Below are 22,981 nucleotides of genomic sequence, written 5' to 3'. Positions count from 1 at the left end.
TCACTTTCGTCTTCTTCTCCCTTTGTTGAGGATAAATCACGTCCTAATCTTCTCGTTCTCCCCCCAGCACTCCCGCCTCCCCGTACACATTGACATGCAACGTTCCGCCCTGCGCCACATTGATGTGCATGCCTCCATACTGCCCTATGAAGATGTCTGTTGGAGTTCCACCAGGTTCGTAAGCGTCTTCCTCCTCGTTTTCTTCATCATCTTGTCCAGCTGACGCCTCATTCCCAGGCCAGCAAACGAACACAACGAACCACACACATGCTACGAAACCGATAAAAGTAGACCAGGAAAGGAACTTGGCGATAAGAGGCAGCTGATGAAGATGAGTCTGGGTCGAAGCTGAGACGAGGGATATGTTGGGGTTGGACATGGTATGTTCAGGAAGTCGTGAAGTTGGCTATAATGTATTTAATATTTGTAGATACAGGTGCGACTGTTCGAGGTACGCGAAAATGTTGTGATCAAATGGTCGGGCATAGGGGAGCAACCCAAACCATGATATATGGCGGGTGCCGGCGTTTGCTGTAACGTAGAGGCCTCGAATTTTGCTTTCTTGCTCGTGCATAGAAACGTCTGGTAGTTACGTTCGCTCATTGCGCTGCGCGGCTATCTGCTGCGATAGTACGCATCAGTCGGTCAAGAGTCGGCATTACATGCGAGTTTGTTACGGCTCGCTCTTGTGGCGCACCAGTGAAATCGTATGCTTTTTCTGCCTGTAAAATGTGCGAGTGAGTCATTCAGTCCACGATGCATATGTTCGATGCGTTGTAGTGCCTGCCTAAGTGTCCACGGGTATGAGTGCTTCTACAGGCGAATTCAGCCGAGACAGCGACATGGAAGCGCGACAGTAGTAGGGAATCCTTTTCAGGGGTTTGCAGCTTATTTGAATATCGCGAAGGATGGCATAATGATAGACCCATGTCTGGAAGTAGCTAACTATGAAGAGTCGGAACTTGGGATTCTTCTTAACCTTGGGATGATCAAAGACTTAGTTGACGATCCACCGCGCGTCTTGGAGCAACTGGTCGCGTCCTTTACTAAGAATGTACTGCTTCGTAGCCTTGAGTTCCTTGAGACATTGACCTTCCGGATCGGGGGTACTCAAGACTGTAGTCTGCTCTTTGCGGCACGAATGTACACGCATATGCGACCCGAGCGAAGTTCGCGTCGTTGTCGCCGGCTTGTAACAGAATCATGTCGACTTGTCAGGGACGTCGTTCAGCTGCATATGGCCTAAATGCGGTTCGCCGTCGATCTGTCGCCAACGTGTGCCTGAACAGGACTGGAAGTGGAATTCTTGTTCACGGCCCTCGGGGATCCAGGAGTTATCGCGGCTCATCTGCGGGGCGTAGGTGTGGTTGATTCGCAGACAGTGGTCCATGCTTCCGTCGTAGTCGGTTGTTCCGAACAAGCCATATCAGACGCCGCTCTATACGATGTTGAGCCATTGTTTCCAACGATATGATGGCGCATCCAGGGTACTTACCGCCCACGAGTCACCAAGACCAGACCAAATGTACTTGGTGGAAGCCACGTCGACTTCCGCGTCGGCTACTACCGTTGTGTTCTCATAGAGGCTTACAACCGGGCCATCAAGAGGTGCTGCATATACCGTGATAGCCATGAAGGCTGTCCACAGGAAGAAGGGAAGCCATTGCATTGTCGCGGGTTCAAGGTCTAATCGTCTTGGGGTTCTCGAATTCCCGTGTACACTCAATGGTTCAGTCTGACGTTGACCACTGCTCCAGAGTCGAGTCAAGACGCAGAGTAGCGGAGGGCTAGTGACTCGTCAGTAGCAAAATTGTGGGTCAAGCTGACTGCATTAGTGAAAGACTCCAGGCGATGCCGCCATCAGAGTGCTTCGCCACACGGATCACGACTATACCTAGATGGAAGACCCAGGAACGCTTGAGACGTCGACATAGCATTAGGTTCTCCGCGGGCTTGGAATGATACAATGGCATGAGAATGAAAATACAATTCCTTAACTACTTGAAGCGAAAAGAAAAGCTCGAAGACTGCAAAGTGCATGATCTGCCCTTGATTACTTCCATCATAACCAGATGTAGCCCACAAACCGTTAGCTACAAGCCTCACGCAAAAGAAATGAAGAGAGGAGAAGCGCGCCTTACTGCATCTCCTTCCCTGCCGCCTCACCGACCTGATCGAACGGTCCGAAAGGATGCTGCTTGCGCTTGAAGCCAATCTTCACGCGACCAACACGCTGCATTTTGTCCTCAAACTGAGTCCCGAGCCTCAGAACAGTCTCCCTGTACATTGTGGCGGTCGTCCAGTCGTAGGAGCAACCGATTATGCGCTTCATACCACCTTCGGAGCCGGCCATGAGGAAGCACACAGGTGGACGCTCGGCGAGGAAGAGCGTTGCGGTCATGTTACCTGACACATGTCAGCATCTGGTCACGTTGTTTGCAATGAGGTCAACGCTTACCGGTATCAACAAGTGTAAAGACGCGTTGCTCGCCTGGTCCAGCAGTCCTTGCTCTTTGTACGAGAGCTGCGACGGCGGGGTCGGACGTTGGATCAACGGGAACGCACTCGCCGTGGACATTGCGATGATGTCTTGACAACGGACTAGCTGCTGCCTAAAAGCGCGAAAACGAGTCAGCCCGACGTCGCAAACAGGATGAGAGCATACATACAGTCCACTTCATGCGTCCCAGTCTGCCACCAAAGATTTGGGTTTCGATCGTATCCAAGTCCATGTAACCCTCGAAGCCAAAGAACCAGCACTGCTGTTCCCAGAACTTGCCGAGAAAGAGTAGACGTAGCAGCCATGGTGATAAGCCCATGACCACCAATGAGTAGAGCAGCAAGACGACGCCTATAGTATTTGTAAGTCCAGGAATAGCGACAAGCACACATGCAGCGATGAAGATAATGCCGCTGAGGCGCAGCATCCCCTTCGCAAGGAAACGCTTCCAGGAGTCACGCCGAGTATGGGCGACGGGCGTGAAAGACTTCCACCGGACATTTGCAGCGCGACAACCGTCGAGGATGATGCTGTCGTCTTCTCCGACACCTGCGATGCCGACGTCTTGTGGCAGTATGTCCCAGAGCTTAGCATTGTATGCATCGTCCATGGAATGCCAGGGCTGGTCTGGATATTTGGGTAGCATGCAAATCAGGCGCTCGAGAAGTTGATCGCTACCGTTCGCAAGCGAGAGTCTGCGAGATGTTAGCAATGCGAGAAGTGACCGCAGTTGAGGTAAGACATACCGAGCGAACGCTTGGAAAGCAGAGTCCGTTCGGTCGATCTGAGGTCTGACACGAAGCAGGCCCATCAGAGCATAGCTGTGATCACCGGGAAGATGCTCGGTGGTGCTGCGGTTATGCAAGCATTCGAGAGCAAGCGTGACTAGCTCGAGCTGGCTGAGGATCAAGTTTCCCTCATAATGGTCGATAAGCTGCGGGGATTAGCTGTCGTGTGAACCTTAGTTTGGAGGTCATCTTACCTGTCGAGCGACATGCGCGTCGTTCTGCCACACTCTGGCGGCGAACTGGTTCTTCGGCACCTGTAAGGGATGCGAAAGATCGCTCTCGCGCACGTAGACGCAGATGTCTTTACCAGCAGGCGCTAAGAGGACTTCAGGAAAGGTCCACACTCGATAGCCCCATTGCTGAAGCATGAGGTCAGGCGTGTTGATCTCGTAGCTGTTGTTTGCTGGAGGGCCAACTGCGATTGCAAGAGATTGCGCGCCTCGAATGACGTCGCATATGCGGTAGACCTCCGGGACCTATCAGCGAAGCTCCACTTATATCGACTGAGCGATCTGCTTACATCTTCTTCCAGTTGATTGTCAGGCATGCAAGAGCATCCTACCCAGTACGCAATAACGCCGGCATTGCGCGCCGCAACGTCGGCCATTTGGTGTAGAACCCTGAAATCCTCGGGAGTGTTGAACTGCTCAGCCGTGTACGCGATGAAGACATACGAGAGGTTATGAGCATCATGTTGAGCCAACCTGCAGATATTAGAGATTTATCATAGATACGGCGTTGCTGACCTACCAATCGTCAACCTTGGTGATCATCGCCGGCTTTCCTGGCTCGCGCAAGAAGCACAAGTACCGAGGACGCAACACACGTTCAGCGACAGGGTTAGCTTGGCTCGAAGCATGACCTTGGGGCCTGTGCATCTCGATCGCGTTCTTGGCAACCTTGGGGTATCCGAAGTACTGGTATGGCAGGCCATCGTAGCTCCCACCGTTGCGAGATGCAATCTCAGCGGGGCTTGGGCTGGAAATCTAGACGCCGTCAGCTGAGAGATCAGAATGCGGATGGATTATGCTCACAAATATAGTGATGAAGCAGGATGCGACGAACCACTTGAGACAAAGCATAGGAAGGTCTTCGTTAGGGATGTTGCCGTGATTGCGCGCGAAGTCAATGTGATTGAACGGCCAGTTCGCCAATCGCATGTACATGGGCGCGACATTACGAATGAACGTTCGTCTATATGTCGATCCAGTGTTGTTCTCGTAGATATCGTCGACAGCTTGTACGACGAGCTTGGACACCTTTCCGTCCCAGGATGAGATGTAGCGGTCATCGTAGTCGCCAGTCCATTCGCGATCAAAGATGTCTCGATGTCGGTGCTGACCGAGCTTCTGATATGCAAGACCGGGCTTGCGGTAGAAGTTGGGGCGCTCCCATTTCATCGTAGTCCATGGAGAGAAGATATGTGCGTAGCCCTTAGGTGCGATCAAACCGTTGCGCTGGATGGCATTAGTAGATTTTGGCATCTGGAACTCCACCCCACGTACCTCTATGACTGACTGTCCCAGACGCCTCTGGTTAGCTTCGTGGTCATCTTGTGGGGCGGCAGGATGTCCGTATGGTGCGACTTCGCGGACGGATGCCTGAGCGTCATTACCGACCATCTTCGCCATCGCGTAGGCCACGCTAGGCAAAGCAAGCACACAGTCGATTTATGAAGCTTGACTGCTGTTTGGAATGCTGGGGCGGCGGTTGTTGATACTGCTGATAGGGCTGATGATGATAACCAACCGGCGCCTGTGCATTCGTCAGAACTGCATGAAGAAGGGAGAAGCGAAGACATACTGGGGGCGCGAGCGTGGGCTGTGTGTGTGACACCGGCTGGTGGTGCACAACTACGGCAGGCTTCAGAGTAGTATTGTTTGGGTCGTAATTACCTCCACCACAGTGATGCGATTGCGACTGGTAAAGGTTGTCAGATGGCCGTCGTCAAAGATCGGGGCTCCAGCGAAGACATACTGGATAGTATTGCTGGTACGAAGGTACTTGTATAGATGTGCCACTGCTAGGATCGAAGCCACCTCCGTGTCTACCAAGAAGATTAGGAGGATAAGCCTAGAGGTAGTTAGCGAAAGTCAGGGCGATCGACGTGGAGGCCGTAGAGTCTTTGTACCATTCAACGTGAGCTTGTGAAACTGAGCGGCAATAGTCTTGAACCTACGACTTGGAGACCTTGAGGCCGACGATCGTGTCTAGTCTTATCAGGTTCAAGCCCATGAATAGAATCAGGTCATGTGGCACGAGGGTAAAGCGCCTGCCTGGAGGCGCGCATTTCTGGAGTCGTTGCTTTTGACTCTATCCTTGACTTCAGCTCAACCTCTACCTATCTTGGATTGGCCATTCCCTTAGATCCCAACCTCCTAACTTCCACTTCACGATATAGTGGCGTTTGGGGCGGACCCTACATGCAGGAGACAGTCCAAAATGGGTCGAGGTCCTATCGATACGGCCTCCAGTACCACACGGTGGTGACACTCCATGTGGGCATCAGTCATCGGACTGGGTACAGTCCATGTCTTGGCTTTGTTGGCACGGTGGGCGACCTCGGGGACTTTGCATATTCGCCTACCCCAGTCGTCTGGTGTGGCTTGAAGCATTGTTCATGCGTACGGTACGCGGGGGCTGCCTCTTCGTAGACGAGCGCCATACAAACGGCGAATATTATGAAGCTCTTTGTTGGAGTTCAGATCCATGAAGATAGGTATCCTAGATATCCACGACAGACGTTCGCGACATGTTCTTGTATCCCTCGAGGCCATGCATGCGTCTAGTAGGTGTAGCCGCTACGTTCACCCGACGCAGAAGTCTGGAGAACGTATTGTCCTAGGTGCACTGGAAGACCAATGGGTCTTGCTGTATAATGGAACTTGACAGGTACCGCTGTTCGCATTCTCGCGTACAGTACCATTTCGAGGGGCTCGGCTGTTTACCAGCTGCCATCTTGGCATCCTCAGCCTTGCGCCACCAATTCAGCGTAGCGCTGACGGCCTCTGCCGATAGGCTCGCTCGGAAACTCCCCTCAGCTCTCGAAATTGCGTTTACCGCTTCCGACCAAAGCTGAAAAATGCCGAGAGCAGAACCGCTGGCCCGTGGCCGCATTGCTCAAAGCGTCACAGCACGGGTCCGGTGTTAGGCGGATTTCTGCTCGCTATGGTGCGCGGCTGCCATATCGTCGAGACCTGTGGCGCTGGCTCTGCCCGCATGATTGACGAGGGCTGATAAACGAGCAGTGCAATCGGATAAATGCTTTCGTGTTGCTGCTATCAGTAGAGTGCCCAAGTAGTGTGGGCAAGTGCTTGACTGTGTCAAGAAGTTCCTGCAAGTTATAGTTTTCGTACTTTTACTATCGCATTTGGACTGCAATACCACCAATGAAGAAGACAACCTTGTCTCGGCAACTGAATGCTGATACCCAACCCTTTGATGAGTTCCGGAGGAGAGCGGTAGCAGCTGCGGCGAAGCATCCAAAAGTGATACACGCTAGTATGACACTGGACCTTTGCGAATGGCTTGATGGCGCCGATGAAGGTGCTGGAAATCTTGACCTGGCATCCGTCCAAAAACTTGAGGCGGAAAGCAGAGGAACTGTTCGGGTGATGTGAGTACGCTGGTGACTGGAAGCTGAGTCGCTAACGATGATAGCTTTGCGCCACGAGACATACCGACACCGGGCGCGGAAGCGTTGCTTGAGTTGTTCGAGACATGCGGTATTCCAAGTGCTTTTGTCGATGAAAGCCTGCGAGACGTTTCGCAATCTTTCGCAGCGCGCGAAGACGCCGATGGCACGACATGGATCTGGTTCCACCTCTTGTGCAAAACTTTGGCAATAGTAGAGAACAAAATCGTGCCAAATCAAGACCCCGTAGAGGTCGAGGGTAAACAGCCTAAAAGTCGACAATCGGCGCAAGCTCAGAGTCAGGCGAACTTCTCTTGGATCAAACCGGGTATCGTACTGAAGATTCGGAAGCAGTCAGATACTCCGCCCACGCCGGTACGAACGTCAACTTCTGACAGCGATACGACATTGACAGCCACTTCCACTCCAGCCAGGGTGGAGCTGATTTGTTTTGGCGCGCCTAACACACTACGGGATCGGATCCTGGCACTGACGAAGACGACACCGTGCCAGGCATTACTGGACGACCCGCACATACTGCTCGAGCTCGTTTTCGAAGAGATGTACAAGATCCTCGACTGGACTACCTGGGCTGTGTCGGATACGTTCGGGCCATTGGAAACTGTAAGTCTGGTACTTGTTTGATTCGACGTCATGCTGATAGGGTGTCAGCAAACTCTAGGGATAGCCAGTAGGGTTGGCAAAGCGACGGAAGAGCTACCCAAGGACCTCTTCACTGGGCTCCACAACCTCGCGAAGCATGCCATATACCTCCGCGAGAACTGTGAAGCAGCCCTAGCAACACTAGACGATCTCTACAGCCACTACGTAGTGGTAATGGGCGCCAATCCGTGCACGCTACAGAGACAAACCCGAGAGGCGCTCAAGTACAGACAAACCCTATTCGAATCGACGCAGCGACGGTTGGCGAGCCTCAATGCGCGAATCTCGAACATCATCGAGCTGTCATTCAACATCGTCACGCAGGGCGATAGCAAGTTGATGCAGTCGGAGAACCAGAGTATGAAGACGATCGCGGTTATGACGCTTTGGTTCATGCCTCTAGGCACGGTGTCATCCATCTTTGGTAGCCAGTTCATGAAGCTGCAGGATGAGTGGCCGCATCATATCACCGTATCGCAAGACTTTTGGCTGATGTGGGGTATGTGAACTGCCACAGCCTGCTCGTAAGATGTACGCTAACAATGTGTCTCAGTCATTGCGGTTCCTCTGACCATCGCAGTCCTGACCAGTAAGTGCAGTCCGGATACGAAGTTGCTGAAGACGTATGCTGACTCGATGTGCGAACCACCAGTTTGGCGGGTGTGGTACATGGACGCAAGGTCCAGATTGATAGACGGGTTAGAAGTGAAGAAAGGCGAGCATGGCTATATGGGATGGAAGACGTTACCTCAGACGCTGCGTCGGGTAAAGGCGAGGAAGGGTGTGTCGGATGTGTGAGCCTCTAGGTGCAAGGTTGACGACGTAATCTGGGCGGAGCAACCTCGGCAGCTGCCGCCGCGGCTCCATGGGCCTTTCCATCTCGACCTTCTTGCCATCGCTCCTTATCTTGCCAGCGCGCACCAGTGTAGCAGGTGCTGTAGACATCATGGCGTCTTCAAATCTCAGACTTGTTGCGGTCACAACACAACACATCAGCACCCATCTTTCGCATCTTTATGCCACATCAGTGTCTATCCTTCCGTCGTTCTGTTCAACACCACGACAGTCTTGAAATGGAGCAACAACAAAGTTCAGTCGCTTCTAGTAGCCATGAAACAGGTCCCGCATCCATACGTCACTCCACGGCAGCCTCTCCGTCGCGAAGGACGGATGCATCGGTGTCAGTAGAGTCGAACAATGCTCTATCGGGCGGTATCCAGCCTATCGAGCCAGAACGATCGCAAGAGTCAAATGACGCACACGCGGGCGTCCATGCCATTGTACCCAGCGGTGAGCCGCTTAGAACTTCAATTACGAACTCAGTATCATCTCTAAACCCGGCCGCGCCCACGTTCGAGCCGGAATCTTCGACGTTGTCATTGCTGAACCCGGATGTGGCTGCGTTTGAGCCGATATCCGCACAAGGGCTGAATCATTCTCGTTCACCTAATGATCAATCCACCCAGCAAGAACGTTCACAACAGTCGACTGGTCACCTCACACCAGACGTTGTCGCTACTGAAACTAATGAGGAGCAATTTCAATCGCTGAGTCTCAACCCAGACTTTCGCCTGAGCTCATCAGCACGTACTTCCGAGTCGCAGCCATCGCCAGAATCGAATGACGTCCCCTTAGATTCTAGCCGAGCTACGGAACCAGCTATACCACGACTTTCGTGGGCTGAGACAACTTTTCACCGGGTTCCACCCTGTGGTCAGAGCAGCCGAACCCATTAGACTACGAATCCACCCGCCCATACACCTGGAACGCAGCTATCACAAGAGTCAAGCGGCGGACCTTGGATGTCGGTCAGACCACTGCGCCAGAGACATCATAGCAGCCGGTCAATAATCCTTTAAAAGATGTCGAGGCTGTTGGGCCTAGCGGCAGACTCTCTCAACCATCCAACGCGTCACTTGCACCCACCGCACCTCGTGGGCATCCCACACATGTTTTCATTAACACTGGATTCTTCCGCCAACGCTGTCAGTGCCAGAACCAGACGATCATTCGTTATGAATGGCCGTCCGCCTATTCATGGAGCGTGGAACACGCTGCGGTACGAGATTTCCTTGTCCGTCATCATCCTCAAATCAGCCACTTGAGGTATTTCACCGGGTTCAGGCTTGAGGCTACTTTCGTCTTCTCCGAGAACGAAGCACTCTTACCCTTTTGGCCTGCCCAACCTTTGCACAATCTGATAGTCTCAGTAGGCCCTCCTGAAGGGATCAACAGCCCTTGGCCTGTCAGATACGGCGACCCCTATGATAAGCTCATTGGCCCATCTTCGATGTTGCCAGCCAGTCAGCGGCAGGCACAGCAGACCACCGCCTAGCGAACATAACCATGGACAACCGCACGCTCCTACAGTGGCGACGAGCACGCCATTTGGCTGGTCTAGATACGAGGTTCACGGACGAAGAGGTCGTGTATCGCATACGCGAGAACGTAGAAGAATGGGCAGCATACGGTGGTGGAATGGGCCTACATCCCAATGTTCAGGCGTGGGCCATCCATTGCCTATGCTTCATGTACCCAGATGAAAGGAAATGTGAGATCTATGATCTGGATCATGCGCGCCTGGATGTTGGGCCCCTGCATTCCCATTTCGTACTCCATCATGCACCAATCGATGAGGCAACAGGATACGATTCAGAAGACGAGTATCACGCCCCACCGCGCTTTCCATCCGATAGAATCTCATACAGGAACTCGATCTACGGACTTCGGGTCGTGAAGCGGACTGGAGCGCCATATTGGTCGTGGTAGAGGTGAAGGGCGCGAACACATGCGGTAGGAGTTAAGATACCGACCGATTATTTAAATAATGTATCTATCATGGCTTGTTCCGTGCAGCATCCTGAACATGACGTGCCTCATATCATCCCATGATCCATACCCAAACCCAAACCTACCATCACATCACCATCCCTCTGCGCAATATCCACCGCCCCACTAACCTCAATAAAATCCTCCAACTCCTCACTCGTAGTCTTCAGTTTCTCCTTCACAGCCGTCACACCCTCCGTCCCCACGATATGCCTCGCAGGAGGATTATCATGCCCCCCAATCGCCGTAAGCGCATGCACCGTCTCCGCAATCAAATTACTCTTTACCCCCACCGGCAACGGTGCATACAAACTCGTCACCGTGTCTGAACTCAGCAGATCGCCCATGGTTGGCTCCGCATCGGGGTTGGTGTCTGACATGACGCTTTCGTCTCCAGGCGATTTCGTCGCGTTCTCATCGAAGGGTGGATGCGCAGTGGGGTTATCTATTCTTTCTAGTTTGTCGAGGAGGCCGGAGAAGATTTCACGGGCTAGGGGCGCGGGGTTTTCGCCTTGGAGGTACTCGGACATTGGGGGGACGGAGGTTATCCGGTTGGTGAGCACGTTGACTTCCATGTTGGCTTGGACTAGGGAAACTTTTACGTTGAACGGGGCGATTTCGTAGGCAAGGCTCTGATGAGGTGTTAGATGTTGGAGTGGTAAGGGTTAGGGATGGTGCGCTCGTACGTCGCAGTAGCCTTCTACGGCCCATTGGGAGGAGCAGTACATGCCTAGGCCAGGTGTGCCAAGGTGACCGGCTGTGAAGAGTTAGTTAATGTCGCGTTCAAGAAGTGATGGTGACCTACTAATACCAGTTATCACGATGATATGACCATTCTTCCGTTCGCGCATGATTGGGAGAACGGCTTTGATGATGTTGACGTTGGCGAAGAAGTTGATCTCAAAGATCTCATCGACTAGGCTCCTTGTTCGACTAGTCTGCGCGAGCTCTTCTACAGAGCCGATCACAGCTGTACACATGAATTATTAGTTACACCTAGTCAAGCAGGCCAGGGTCACAACCTTCGCTCGCAGCGCACAACAACACGTCGATGCGACCGAATGCCTCGACAGCTTCTGCGACAGCTGCTTGACATTGGCCAACCACCCTACAAAAAAACCCGTCAGCAATGCGCAACACACCATGATGGATCGCGCTATCGAATGCTCACCTACTATCTAACCCAACAACCCTCAAATGCTCCCGCCATCGGTCCGTTTGCTTCACATCCTCAAGAAACGTCCGAAAGTCCTCACTCTGACCCTCTCTTTTCTCGAACTCCAGCGGCATAACGCCCGCAACAACATAATCGCCATGCTCCAGCACTTGTCGCGCTAATGCGATGGCGATAGGCGATGCGCCTCTTGTGATGAACCAAACGCGCGGAGCATTGTGGGGCGGGAAATGCGGAGATTTTGGCCGTGGCGGCTTCGACGACGCAGATATTGGCGCATTACTTGTCATGTCGGGGTTAGAAGAATCGATGTGTACTTCATGTTGGCTGGCGCGTCTTCATGCTGCGGCGATGTGATGCGCGGTTCAGACCGAGCAGGTGGGGCGTTGTGGAACACCGCCGCTAGTCGCTTGGTCACCTTAGCGCGGACGAAAATGACTGAACGACATCAACCACCATCACGACTCCGCCAAGACTTTGAGATATTGCGCGTTCTAAAGTCAAGCCCCACGGAGTCTTGAAGCGGTATAATTAGGGTTGCCAGAGATCTCCTTTCTGCTGTCCTTCCGCAGTACGATCCCAATCTGCTTTCTGTACTACTAAAAAAACTACCCTTTCACCTTCACTTCAGGTATGTCAAGTCAGTCGTCATCGGCTGGTCATGAACCAGCCTCCTTGATTAAAAAGTCTTCTCGTTACTCCCAGCCCCTTACCGCACAGATGAAGCAAAGTCTTCAGCTTCTTCAGTCTCAAATCTTCTCTCCAACCTACGCTCCACTACTACACTCCATTCTTACAACCCAATCAATTCCCCGAAAGCACATCTTTCCATACATTCAAAAACCAAATTATCTACACTATGAGTCTAGTACTAGATCAGTTCACGAACCACTGGACTGACATGCTTCCGGACTACAGAAGCCAGATCACCTACACTGCGCCTTCAGACGGCCTCGTTGAGTTCGATCCGGCAAAGTGGTTGGAGAAAGCCCAAGAAGAGATACGGATTGAAGAGGAGCGCTGGCTCACTAGTTCCTTTGATATCGACGAGCCTGCTCCGAGAAAGGTTAAGATCCGAGCTAGAGACTCCGCGCAGTGGATCAAGAAAGACAACCGCAACTTCACTGGCCGTCGCAAGCGTAGGCGTGAGCTCCCTGTTCCCCGCGCCTTCAACAAGCCATTCTCCCTCATGCAGCACCAACGCCATTCCATCCACCTCATGGGCAGGGTCCTCAACGTCCGCACCAATGGATCACCCTTCACGCTCGTCCTCGATGACCTCAACCAGCGCGCCGACATCTTCGTTGGCGAGATCACCCGCCGCGCACTCTCTCGCAATGTCAATGTCGTCTTCGTCACTTTCGAGTCTTCTCAGGCCGTGGCACCCATCCGCACCGTCCAGGGCTTCGGCATGACTAGCGATGAGATCTTGACGGCCCTGCGCAAAGCCATGGACGATGCGAAAGAGAGCATTGTCGTCATCGACAACCTCCATGAGCTCCTCTACCATTACGGCGTCGACATGACCGCGCTCTTCCAGCTCGTCGTCCATAAGTACGCTTCCACTCTCGTCGGTATCTACCACCAAGATCTGCTCGACAACCCAACAGAGTCACCGTACGCCCCACAGCCCCTGCAGCTGATCAAGTATATGGCCACCTCCATCATTACCTGCAAGTCCTTCGCCCACTGCCTCGCCGCCAAGGCCGCCGCAGAGCGCAGCCTACCAGAGCCCACCTGGGGCATGCTGGAAGCCGCCGAAGGAATCATCCAAGACCTCGACGCCAACGACAACCGCGGCATCGTCATGGAAGCAGAGTTCCGACGCAAGTCCGGTAAGCCAGAAGGCGAGACCTACTTCCTCCGCGCGCCTCGCCCGGAGGACTTCCACGAGCCCATGCCCGGCGTCCCCAACGGCACCCTCAAGCAGGAGTACGTCACTCTCCTTGACATGCAGCCCGCATACGCCGGCAAAGTGTCCGGCCTCTTCCAAGATGCAGCCGAGAACCCCAACTCTACCTTCAACCTCGCCCTCACCGAGAAGCAAAAGCAGGCCCGTGAGGAGGTCGTTCTGCCTTACTTTGATGCGCAGAAGGGTGAGGGTGCTGGCGAGGGTGGTCGCATCTTGTACGACATGGGCTCTGAGGATGACTTTGACGAGGAGGAGGATGAGATCTGAGGTAGCTTGGTATGTCTTTGGTTAGATGCATCGGCGCTGGTCGCAGGTTTGAGTTGAGCTTCTGAGATACCCTGTCTGGTAGGGCGACGGCGTTACGGCAATCATTGATGGGATGAGGACATGTGCGAGGCGCAGGCGATAAGATATGAGCAGACTGAGAGAAAGGTCTTGCCTTGGGTTGGGATACGGTCTCAAGGACGGATGGTTTTGCGTCTTCCCAAGATGTAGCAGTCGTATGTCACAGATAACATGACAAAAGCCATTGTTTTCGCGCTTGCCTGACATGAGTGAAGTGATACTCGGCCTACTGACCTAGCTTTTCGCCCTCCATGTAGCGTGATTGCGACTCGCGTATAGCGGGCTGTTGCACCGCGTAGTAAGGCTGAGGCCCCAGCCTTGGCGCCCAAACTCACCCAGCTCACCAAATTATTCCTTTGCGCCAGCCTCACCCACCCCCCCTACACCCAACCCCACACCATGGCAGACAACGAGCGACCGCGGGCAGCATACAGCGATCCATTTGAGCGCGACACCCGTCGCGCACCCCGCGAAAGCCGCGATCGAGGCGGCACACCCACCGAGCGCCGCGGCAACCGCTCGCGCAGTCCCCAAGAGCGTGGCGGCCGACGCGACAACCGGTACCGCTCGAGATCGCCCTTCCGCAAAGACGAGGGCAAGGGAAGCCGAGGGCGCGGACGTGGCGGCCACGACCGCGGACGGGGCCGCGATGACAGGAGAGGCGCTGGAGGACGAGACGAGCGCCCCAACTTCCGCGACCGCTCCCCCCAGCTCCCCAAAGGTCCACGAGGCGACAATGCGCCTCCAAGCCGCAGCGCAAGAGCGCCTCCTACCGGACCTCGCTCCTCCACCGTGGACCCTATCAAGAAGGAAGACGAAGGCACGCCGGATGTCGAGATGAAGGACGAGCGCCAGAAGCCAGAAGACATGGACGACGACGAGTGGGAGATGCTCAAGGTCATGGGCTTCGGCGGCTTCAAGTCGACCAAGAACACAAAGGTGCCGGGTAACGACAAGAACTTTGGCGTTAGGAAGGACAAGCAGCTGCAGGCTAGGCAGTACATGAATCGCCAAGGTGGATTCAACAGGCCGTTAAGTCCTAGCAGGAGCTGAGGAGGTGGTATGGGGACTGGGTTTCATGGTCACATAACGGCATTCCTGGCTACCACATCATGAGAGACGGGCTTTCATGGCTACGCCAGAGAAAGACTACGCATAAATTGGCGACATCATGGAGGATTGCGACGCACTTTACTTGCGTCCGGAGGCACCACCTCGCACAGCCGGAGACAGTTGTGCCGGTATGTGTGACGAACAAGCGTCGGAACGGCATGGTAGGATTTACATTCATAAAAACGCGGCTCATGGTATGGTGCCTTCTCTTCTCCTCTGCACTCTACGGGTTCCCTCAGTCTAACCGGAGCAGAACAAGCTAGGAAGAGAGAGACCTGGCTGTAATACCAGATTCAGATCAGGAGCCTTTTGAAGGATTGAGCTCGATAGATTGAGGCAACTACGATTTTATTTTTACACCCAACTTTCACCGTATCCTCGTGATACATTTGAACATAACTTCATGTGCGTGCTAAAATACCGTAGTTCGTCGCGTTCGCACACTTGTAGTGGCAGACAAAGATAACGAAAGGGCTATTACTCCAGCCAATCAGCGCCCGAACAACCCCGGGACCTCCGCGAAATGTGTCCCAAACCCTCCCCGCAAAGCTCAAGCTCGAGCTTTCAGCTTCACCCAACACCATGACGCGCGAATCTCGGCATGGCACCCTGTGGAAGGGGCTTACATGCCTGTTTGCCCTTCAATTGCCCCTCGTGAGCGCGCAGGTCGCCGAAATAGAGAAAGCTACAAATGCGAGCTTGCTATGGGGACCCTACCGCCCAAACCTCTACTTTGGCGTCCGGCCGCGCATACCCAAGAGCTTGATGGGCGGTCTGATGTGGACGCGCGTTGAAGATTACCAAAGCGTGCAGCACAGTAGGTCTGCAATTCCAAGCTTGAACGAAACCCATTGCTGACTGTGTAGACTTCCGACACACGTGCGAACAACATGAGCTCGATGGCTACGGCTGGGACGAATACGACGTGCGCAGCGGCGGCCGACAGACGATCCACGACCCGGCGAACAAGATTGACATCACCACCGAGTTCATCAAATTCCCTGGCGGAGAGCATGGCGGCAGTTGGGGCGCGAGGATCAAGGGTACACCGCGCGAAGACGCAGGCCCGAACCTACGCACGACTGTCGTCTGGTACAACACGCTCGCCGGATTCGGCAACTTGGGCATTGAAGGTGCTGACCTCGAAGAGCCTGGCATCGAGGGCGACGTGGTGCTGAAGGGGCAGACCAAGGAACTGGGCGAATTCGAGCTCACAGTCACCAAGGGCACGGGCGAACATCCTGTAACTGGACATCCCAGCTATGACGAGAAGCCTCTGGACCGGACACTGGCACACAGCGGACAGGTTCCGGAGGAAGCGCTGTGGCAGGTCAAGGCCATGATGTTTGCGCACATGAAGGGCCAAATCGATGTACTGGTTCCCAAGTACGGCGAGGAGAATCCACCACCGCCTGCGCAGGTCTACACTATCCAGCATCTGCCGGGCAAGGGCAACATGCACTTGGTTCAGAAGGTCTTTGAGGGCCCCTTCGAGTTCGACGTCATCTTCTCATCTGCATCGGCGCCGGAGAAGATCACATCCGAGCATCTCACCCAGCAAATCGATTCAGTCACTTCTAGCTTCTCGACTCGCTTCACGGACATTTTCAAGCCCCAGACACCCTTTGTCAAGGAGCGCTATGAGGAGTTTGGCAAGTCGCTCTTCTCGAACCTGATCGGCGGCATCGGCTACTTCTTCGGTGACTCTCGTGTCGATAGATCCTACGACCCCGCCTACGAAGAGGATAGCGAAGGCTTCTGGGAGGAGGCGGCTGAAGCGCGAGCCAGGAACCCAGCTCAGCTAGAAGGACCGTCTGAGTTGTTCACTGCCATCCCGTCACGACCTTTCTTCCCTCGTGGTTTCCTTTGGGATGAGGGCTTCCATCTGCTACCTGTTATCGACTGGGACGCAGACCTCACCCTTGACATTATCAAGAGCTGGTTCAAGCTCATGGATGATGACGGCTGGATTGGTCGTGAACAGATCCTCGGTCCTGAAGCTCGCAGCAAGGTACCAGAGGAATTCCAGATCCAATACCCTCACTACGCCAACCCGCCCACACTCTTCATGGTCATCACGTCCTTCCTCGACAAGCTCGATGATATGAAGACTGACACCAGTAGCGAGAAACTGCAGCAACAGAAGTCCTACTCGATGCAACTCTCAAATCGCGAAGCCGCTCTGGAATACCTCCGCTCGCTTTACCCACTCCTCAAGCGCAATTACTTCTGGTACCGCAAGACACAGGCTGGCGATATCAAGAGCTACGACCGGGAAGCCTTCTCCACCAAAGAGGGCTACCGGTGGCGCGGACGTACGCCTTCACACATCCTCACTTCCGGTCTTGACGACTACCCTCGCGCTCAGCCACCCCATCCTGGTGAGCTGCACGTGGACCTGATCAGCTGGATGGGTATGATGACCCGCGCGATCAAGCGCATCGCAATCTACCTTGACGAGCAAGACGACGCAGCCGAGTTCGCACGCTATGACGAAGCGATTGTCCGCAACATCGACGACCTCCACTGGTCGAAGAAGGAGAAGACCTACTGCGACGCCACCATCGACGACTACGAAGAGCACTCCCTGGTCTGCCACAAGGGCTACATCTCCCTGTTCCCCTTCCTGACGGGCTTGATCGACAAGGACAGCGACAGACTGGGCGCTATACTCGACCTGATCGAGGATGAAGAGGAGTTATGGAGCCCATACGGCATCAGGAGTCTAAGCAAGAGCGACGAATTCTACCATACCGCGGAAGACTACTGGCGCGGTCCGGTCTGGATGCCTATCAACTACCTCGCTGTCTCGCAATTACTCGTAAGTCCCACCTCACTGACATCTCTTACAATGCATGCGTACTGACGTTCCCTCCCTAGAACGTCGCAACCAAACCCGGCCCCCAACGCGCTCGCGCAACTAAGATCTACACCGAACTCCGCAAGAACCTAGTCAACACCGTATACGAGAGCTGGAAGGAAACGGGCTTTGCCTGGGAACAATACAACCCCGAGACGGGTAAAGGGCAGCGCACACAACATTTCACCGGCTGGACTAGCTTGGTCGTCAAGATTATGGCTATGCCGGATTTGAGCGGAGGTGCTGAGCAGGTGAGGGATGAGTTGTAGATGGGCATGAGATACGTGGATGAAGTAGCGAGGTCAGTATCAAGGACAGTACCGCTGCTTGCATGCTAAATGCATGTGTGAGATACTAAATCAACGCATGACGATACGTTGCAAATGAATGTATTGTTGATTCCCTACCCTAGAAGCCTTCCCATACTACCACTCGCATACAGGGAAGTATCACTTCTTCTCGGGCGTGTACGGAAGATGCGAAGACACGGTGCTCAAACTAGCACAGCTCTGCCCCTCATAAACCCCCTTGAGTTGGACCTCCTTCCCGCCTTTCTCCGTCTTCCAGTACGACACAAAAGGCATGCGGAGCCTAGTCTCCAACACAGAAGCAGTGCAGAGCGTAGCAGACTTGGGCGGGCACTTCAGCACCACCTTTGCTTCCCACTTCTGCCTCGTGATGTTCGTAGTACCCCACGACAAATTCGTACTCAACGTAGTACTAATGCCCACCTTGCCCTCCGCAAACAGCGGCACACCGCAGCTAAACTCGGCCGAAACCGTGACGGAAAGCCCGACCTCGGAAGTAAACGTCGACTGCTGTTCCGTCTCCTGGCTAATCGTCATCTCCTGCGTCGTCTCAATCTCCAGATGGTTCATCGCCTTTTGCGGGGGAAAGTGCCTGATGCCCGTCGTGATGATCTCTGGGTGCTGTTCATCGTACTCGATCCTGACGAATTGCAACGGCTCCATCTCGAAGGTGAACCAGTGGTCGTCGTAGATCTTGTCTGTGTCCGACAGGCAACCCAGTTCAGGCTGCGCATGCGTGCGAGAGAAGAAATTGCCAGAACCCGCGGGCGAGTGCAGACGAAACTGCTTATTTCGCACGCCGGTGCCTTGTGTCTGTGCAAGGTCGAAGTAATGGTCTGCGTATTCGCCTGGCGGGTTGTAGGTGCCTACCTCGCCGTTCCCGCCGTTTGCGCCGTTGCGGTGGTTGGCCCAGAGGGCTCGGCCGGTGTAGGCGCTCACGATCAGGTAGCGGCCTTGGTTCTTGTCTTTCCCGGGCTGGATATACCAGTACTGGTCGTCGTAGGTTGTCGTGCTGTCGACGTGGTTCAGAGCGTTAGTGTCGCGCTCGTTGCTGTAGAGGGCTCGTCGCGATGAGATGTTCAGGATGCGGGTGCGAACTTCTGGGGGTGGGATGCCGCGAGAGGACGTCATCTTGTATGGGTAGCTTGGGGTAGTGATAAACTTGAGGAGAATTCGATGTTTCTTCTGGATTGGATACCTCAAGAACTGGGTGGAGATCTTCTGGAGAGGATGAGGACTCTATAGTGAAGTTCCAGTACAATATATACTACAGAGGGACTTAGAATGCTCGTCGCGCTCATATTCGGCATGTGGCGGGTGCAAGCCAGTCACCGGTTTCGACTGAAGCGACATCGCATCTCAATCCCTTTTGCTGTTTTGAAGCTAGATCGCAATGCTTTTTCAGAAATTCAGAAGCGGTCAGCTCAATTAGGAACCTCCGATGCGGCTTCGCATATCGATTTATCAGTTGCTGCAGTAGGCTAGGTTGCCCAAACACTGGAGCGGGCAGCCAGCTTCGCTGTGAGCCCAGTGCCAAAACGTTTAGCTAGAAACCTAGTAAACCGTGCTGGTGTAGTTAACGCGACAGTATGATGATCGTTCTCTTGAAGATGTGTTGAGTTGGCCTCGAAGTGACGCGCAGCTTGGATGATCTTGGTACTGCGACACCGGCAGTCGACACCGAGCACTCCTACACCACACGATCGTGCGCCGCGCGACAACATACTATGTTGGCGTACACTGGACTTTCGCGCGTTTCAACGCGATTGGCTATGTCTTTGCCCTCGACTTTCGTATCGCTTCAGACGCTGACCGCGACTTCATCAATCGTTGAGGAGGCGATACTTCACACACCATCTCTAAGTCCCTCAAATTACTTTCAGCCCATTTTTACATCGTGAGATCATACTCAAGAGCGAGGGCTGGTGGTTCCAAAAATGAACCTATCGAGTCGAGCGGCCAGGAAGAACTCGCGTCCGATCTTTTAGTGGCCAACGACAGAATCCTTGTCCTTTCCAATCGCTAAATGGACACTATGAGAATGATCTGCTGGCTTCAAGCAATTCTTTGTAACTTACATGTGTAACTGTCATACGTGTTTTGCATGCGCATGGCATACCGCATACTGTTTAGATAGCGCCGATGATACCTCATTCGCATTGATTGCTTTTACCACATCAGCATTTTTGACCTTGTCGAGGCCGTCAACGATACCGCATGGCCTGGATGTAGATTACAGAAAAAGGAAAATGGGACGTTGAAGTGGCTGCAGCTTAATATGCGGACTGCGCAACGGCCCGATGCCGACGGCTCGCATACACGAAGCTGTCATGCACAATGCAGGAGAGCAGATCCCGGACACCGCATTTCATTTCTTGGATCGATGATACCATATCTAGCGACAGGCTGAAGTCACTCGTGTGGAAGACAGGAGGTATTGTATTGATCCTTGAGTGACGAAGTGATCAAAAGGAACCAAGAGCCCTTTACAAGCCTTGGAAGCTCCGGAATGCCGTGTGCCAAGGTGGGGCGATCATTACACACCACCGCTGTCGGTTGCAGACCTCATAGAACGACGGCCCACTCCACCACAAATAACAGCGCCTGCAAGACATTGGTGCTACCTGCGCACGACGAATGCATGTCGCTACCGGCCGCTGTTCTAGCGGAAACACCGGAAAGAAGCAAGCGTAATCCTGAACGATAGGAAGCATGACGTCGCAACTAAAACACGCTCTGCACGGCGTTGGCGTACATTACTACATCTGAATTGTCGGGCAGAAGGAAGACAATAAGAATCACGCATAAGTTTAATGGGTGACTGATGTCGCTGTAGTTATGCCGAAAACTCCTAACTATGCAGGAAACCGGCACCGTTTGCACCCATCGATTGGATCGGCTAGGCCTTCACCGTCTTGTGTATCGTACCTGCCTCGGACTCTTACATGATCTTTTTGATCAATGTATGATTGGTTGAAAGTGCTTGCGACGCATGGATCGACTGAAATTGTTTGCGACACAACCCATAGACGGTCTCGTATTCAGCTGGTGGGCCCGTCACGATAGACGTTATTGTGCCACCGGTCGGATAGCGCCAGGCCATATTACTTGTCGCTGTTCACACCCAACCTAGACTTTGCCAGACCCTACCACGATTACGAAGACTAGATGTCTTGGGCGATCGAACAGCACTTGTGACTCTCCGAGATCAAAGCTCGCTCGGCGAAATGGGTCGCGATCGTGGCGTCACTCGAAGTACAAGCGGCAGACCATCTGCTCTCAACGGACTAGGAATGGAGCATTTACTTCTTTACTCCTTCTGCCTACTCTCACTACATGGAATTATGAGGCCATGGTGAACGCAAAACCTGTTTAGTACTTCCCGTTCGATTGAAGACAAGTTTCTTGACTCCCTTCAGAGAAGCGCACGACTCGCGTCGTAACATGCTGCGTCAACTCACCAAATCAATAGCCTCCATTCTTGACATCATAGCCTCTGGGGATGGCCTGTTGCTTGCATATGAAACGATTTGTAAGGAAGGTGCTAGAGGAACTTGTTGAAGGCGCAAAAGGTAATACATGATGATGAAGTGGAAGGTGTATTGAAGAAGGCTGCGACCACCAAACAGACCACAACGGTCTAATCCGCTATGCGCAGTATTATCTACGGCACAGTACTGATAGAGAACGATGTATACAGGAACAAGCACCATGTAACTGAACTCTGCTCTTCTCGTCCACTGAATACCTAGAACTCGGGAGTGAAAGCATACTTCTCAAAGTCAGCAGGAACATCACCGTTGTCATTCCAAGCCATCTCCATCAACATGTCTGCATCTGCCCGGTCAATACCCTTGGTCATGTAATGCTTTCCGCCCAGGTACACGGCGTCGGGCTCAGTCGAACCGGTGCAAGTCCAAACATCATCAGCCGCCTGCCTCTTGGAGTTGGAGTCGCTACCGTCCGAACCAGGCTCGGTCCAGCTGAAACCGTGGAAGTCACCACCGGAGATGCATGTCGAGGTTTCGTAGACGGGGACCTTCTTGGCTATAGTACCACACTGGAGCTTTCCGTCGGCATTGGATCCGGGACCTTCGTCCCAGGCTAAGAATTGCTTCTTGCCGCACTCTTGGACTATGTACAAAGTGTCAGTTTAATGTGGCTTTTCCATGAGGTTAAGAATTCACTAGACGTACCTTCGAGCTTGCCGGATTGGACCGTGGTCAGACCTTTAGAGATGGCATCGGCAGTAGAAGACGCGTTGCCTGTGATGGACACGGCGCAGATGTTGTGGTCGATGTCCTTGAAGAAGAAGGCGCATCCGAAACATCCGGGCTTAGTGTAGGTGTAGATATTGTCGGCTGCGACAAGGCTGCCAACAGCGATAAGAGTAGAGAGAGCGAAACGCATGGTGAATTGAGTCGGTCGTCTGAGTGAGTGGATTGAGGCGTTCAGTGTTTGTTGCAGGTCTGTAGTGATGGAGGCGAAGGGACTGTGAGTTGTATCGATATCAATATGGGCGACATGATGGCTTATATGGTGGTCATGCCATCCTCACGATGCGATGCAAGCGGTTGATGCCGGCAACACCGTACTGACCACTAGTAAGCACCGGATTACCACCTGAATTTTGCGATCGTACCTTTCGAGGTCGCAGAAGGTTCTGGTGAAGCGGGGGATTTGTACCGACACTTCGACCCGACCTGTAGGGTATCGCGATCTGATGGGCGGTGCACCCACGAGCGCGGTCTTGGTATACTGGTGTGGTGACATCAGCACCGGCTTACGACCTAGACCTTGCTATTCGAATGCCAAAGTCAGACTTTGCGGGGCAGATCCGCAGCATTGCTCATGT

The 22,981-nt window shown here is 53.5% G+C and overlaps 10 protein-coding genes across 10 annotated transcripts; 5 read left to right on the top strand and 5 right to left on the bottom strand.

Annotated features, from left to right (window-relative positions):
* Window positions 1–43: 43 nt before the first annotated feature.
* Window positions 44–379, bottom strand: BKA58DRAFT_402345 (uncharacterized protein; the record flags this gene model as incomplete). Its single annotated transcript, XM_046171713.1, has 1 exon — window positions 44–379. One exon carries the CDS (start codon window positions 377–379, stop codon window positions 44–46), a length of 336 nt encoding a protein of 111 aa, XP_046023821.1.
* Window positions 380–1,930: 1,551 nt separating this feature from the next.
* On the bottom strand, window positions 1,931–5,322 carry BKA58DRAFT_185504 (uncharacterized protein). Its single transcript, XM_046165475.1, has 11 exons — window positions 5,266–5,322; window positions 5,092–5,208; window positions 4,794–5,043; window positions 4,323–4,745; window positions 4,039–4,274; window positions 3,809–3,992; window positions 3,483–3,755; window positions 3,247–3,434; window positions 2,670–3,195; window positions 2,459–2,612; window positions 1,931–2,406 (listed from the first exon to the last, which is right to left on the bottom strand). Exons 3-11 carry the CDS (start codon window positions 4,917–4,919, stop codon window positions 2,138–2,140), a joined length of 2,379 nt encoding a protein of 792 aa, XP_046023820.1. The 5' UTR covers window positions 4,920–5,043; window positions 5,092–5,208; window positions 5,266–5,322; the 3' UTR covers window positions 1,931–2,137.
* Window positions 5,323–6,677: 1,355 nt separating this feature from the next.
* Window positions 6,678–8,385, top strand: BKA58DRAFT_458490 (uncharacterized protein; the record flags this gene model as incomplete). The annotated part of the gene is made up of 5 exons (XM_046174672.1): window positions 6,678–6,904; window positions 6,949–7,546; window positions 7,595–8,084; window positions 8,139–8,174; window positions 8,238–8,385. The coding sequence occupies 5 exons, from the start codon at window positions 6,678–6,680 to the stop codon at window positions 8,381–8,383; spliced, it is 1,497 nt and encodes a 498-aa protein (XP_046023819.1).
* A 115-nt stretch (window positions 8,386–8,500) lies between these two features.
* BKA58DRAFT_185455 (uncharacterized protein) lies at window positions 8,501–9,626 on the top strand. The gene has a single exon (XM_046165474.1). The coding sequence runs from the start codon at window positions 8,602–8,604 to the stop codon at window positions 9,319–9,321; it is 720 nt and encodes a 239-aa protein (XP_046023818.1). The 5' UTR covers window positions 8,501–8,601; the 3' UTR covers window positions 9,322–9,626.
* Window positions 9,627–10,392: 766 nt separating this feature from the next.
* On the bottom strand, window positions 10,393–11,944 carry BKA58DRAFT_385978 (uncharacterized protein). The gene is made up of 5 exons (XM_046170418.1): window positions 11,586–11,944; window positions 11,437–11,522; window positions 11,220–11,384; window positions 11,101–11,171; window positions 10,393–11,046 (listed from the first exon to the last, which is right to left on the bottom strand). The coding sequence occupies exons 1-5, from the start codon at window positions 11,876–11,878 to the stop codon at window positions 10,462–10,464; spliced, it is 1,200 nt and encodes a 399-aa protein (XP_046023817.1). The 5' UTR covers window positions 11,879–11,944; the 3' UTR covers window positions 10,393–10,461.
* Window positions 11,945–11,954: 10 nt separating this feature from the next.
* Window positions 11,955–14,110, top strand: BKA58DRAFT_385976 (Elongator subunit Iki1-domain-containing protein). Its single transcript, XM_046170417.1, has one exon. The coding sequence runs from the start codon at window positions 12,448–12,450 to the stop codon at window positions 13,765–13,767; it is 1,320 nt and encodes a 439-aa protein (XP_046023816.1). The 5' UTR covers window positions 11,955–12,447; the 3' UTR covers window positions 13,768–14,110.
* Window positions 14,111–14,156: 46 nt separating this feature from the next.
* BKA58DRAFT_185440 (uncharacterized protein) lies at window positions 14,157–14,923 on the top strand. The gene has a single exon (XM_046165471.1). The coding sequence runs from the start codon at window positions 14,245–14,247 to the stop codon at window positions 14,896–14,898; it is 654 nt and encodes a 217-aa protein (XP_046023815.1). The 5' UTR covers window positions 14,157–14,244; the 3' UTR covers window positions 14,899–14,923.
* Window positions 14,924–15,330: 407 nt separating this feature from the next.
* Window positions 15,331–18,177, top strand: BKA58DRAFT_185447 (glucosidase I). The gene is made up of 3 exons (XM_046165472.1): window positions 15,331–15,775; window positions 15,825–17,779; window positions 17,839–18,177. Exons 1-3 carry the CDS (start codon window positions 15,541–15,543, stop codon window positions 18,085–18,087), a joined length of 2,439 nt encoding a protein of 812 aa, XP_046023814.1. The 5' UTR covers window positions 15,331–15,540; the 3' UTR covers window positions 18,088–18,177.
* Window positions 18,178–18,228: 51 nt separating this feature from the next.
* Window positions 18,229–19,412, bottom strand: BKA58DRAFT_385972 (uncharacterized protein). Its single transcript, XM_046170416.1, has one exon. The coding sequence runs from the start codon at window positions 19,255–19,257 to the stop codon at window positions 18,268–18,270; it is 990 nt and encodes a 329-aa protein (XP_046023813.1). The 5' UTR covers window positions 19,258–19,412; the 3' UTR covers window positions 18,229–18,267.
* A 2,014-nt stretch (window positions 19,413–21,426) lies between these two features.
* Window positions 21,427–22,692, bottom strand: BKA58DRAFT_185434 (uncharacterized protein). Its single transcript, XM_046165470.1, has 2 exons — window positions 22,323–22,692; window positions 21,427–22,260 (listed from the first exon to the last, which is right to left on the bottom strand). Exons 1-2 carry the CDS (start codon window positions 22,534–22,536, stop codon window positions 21,875–21,877), a joined length of 600 nt encoding a protein of 199 aa, XP_046023812.1. The 5' UTR covers window positions 22,537–22,692; the 3' UTR covers window positions 21,427–21,874.
* Between the last annotated feature and the right edge of the window lie 289 nt (window positions 22,693–22,981).

Source organism: Alternaria rosae (genome assembly GCF_020736505.1).
Source record: "Alternaria rosae strain MPI-PUGE-AT-0040 chromosome Unknown BKA58scaffold_6, whole genome shotgun sequence".
NCBI lineage: Eukaryota > Fungi > Ascomycota > Dothideomycetes > Pleosporales > Pleosporaceae > Alternaria > Alternaria rosae.
Note: the sequence above shows the minus strand (reverse complement) of the source record. Positions and strands in the feature narration are given on the sequence as shown.

Excerpts from the sequence above, each read along its gene's own strand:
- BKA58DRAFT_185455 (XM_046165474.1), top strand. The coding sequence starts at position 8,602 with ATGCCACATCAGTGTCTATCCTTCCGTCGTTCTGTTCAACACCACGAC.
- BKA58DRAFT_185434 (XM_046165470.1), bottom strand. The coding sequence starts at position 22,536 with ATGCGTTTCGCTCTCTCTACTCTTATCGCTGTTGGCAGCCTTGTCGCA. Across the intron at positions 22,261-22,322 it reads CCAATCCGGCAAGCTCGAAG|TCCAAGAGTGCGGCAAGAAG; the intron begins GTACGTCTAGTG and ends CTTTGTACATAG.
- BKA58DRAFT_385972 (XM_046170416.1), bottom strand. The coding sequence starts at position 19,257 with ATGACGTCCTCTCGCGGCATCCCACCCCCAGAAGTTCGCACCCGCATC.
- BKA58DRAFT_185504 (XM_046165475.1), bottom strand. The coding sequence starts at position 4,919 with ATGGCGAAGATGGTCGGTAATGACGCTCAGGCATCCGTCCGCGAAGTC. Across the intron at positions 4,746-4,793 it reads TGGGACAGTCAGTCATAGAG|CGCAACGGTTTGATCGCACC; the intron begins GTACGTGGGGTG and ends AATGCCATCCAG. Across the intron at positions 3,196-3,246 it reads GCTTTCCAAGCGTTCGCTCG|ACTCTCGCTTGCGAACGGTA; the intron begins GTATGTCTTACC and ends AACATCTCGCAG.
- BKA58DRAFT_185447 (XM_046165472.1), top strand. The coding sequence starts at position 15,541 with ATGACGCGCGAATCTCGGCATGGCACCCTGTGGAAGGGGCTTACATGC. Across the intron at positions 15,776-15,824 it reads TTACCAAAGCGTGCAGCACA|ACTTCCGACACACGTGCGAA; the intron begins GTAGGTCTGCAA and ends CTGACTGTGTAG. Across the intron at positions 17,780-17,838 it reads TCGCTGTCTCGCAATTACTC|AACGTCGCAACCAAACCCGG; the intron begins GTAAGTCCCACC and ends TTCCCTCCCTAG.
- BKA58DRAFT_185440 (XM_046165471.1), top strand. The coding sequence starts at position 14,245 with ATGGCAGACAACGAGCGACCGCGGGCAGCATACAGCGATCCATTTGAG.
- BKA58DRAFT_385976 (XM_046170417.1), top strand. The coding sequence starts at position 12,448 with ATGAGTCTAGTACTAGATCAGTTCACGAACCACTGGACTGACATGCTT.
- BKA58DRAFT_385978 (XM_046170418.1), bottom strand. The coding sequence starts at position 11,878 with ATGACAAGTAATGCGCCAATATCTGCGTCGTCGAAGCCGCCACGGCCA. Across the intron at positions 11,172-11,219 it reads CATCGTGATAACTGGTATTA|CCGGTCACCTTGGCACACCT; the intron begins GTAGGTCACCAT and ends AACTCTTCACAG. Across the intron at positions 11,047-11,100 it reads CCGTAGAAGGCTACTGCGAC|AGCCTTGCCTACGAAATCGC; the intron begins GTACGAGCGCAC and ends ACACCTCATCAG.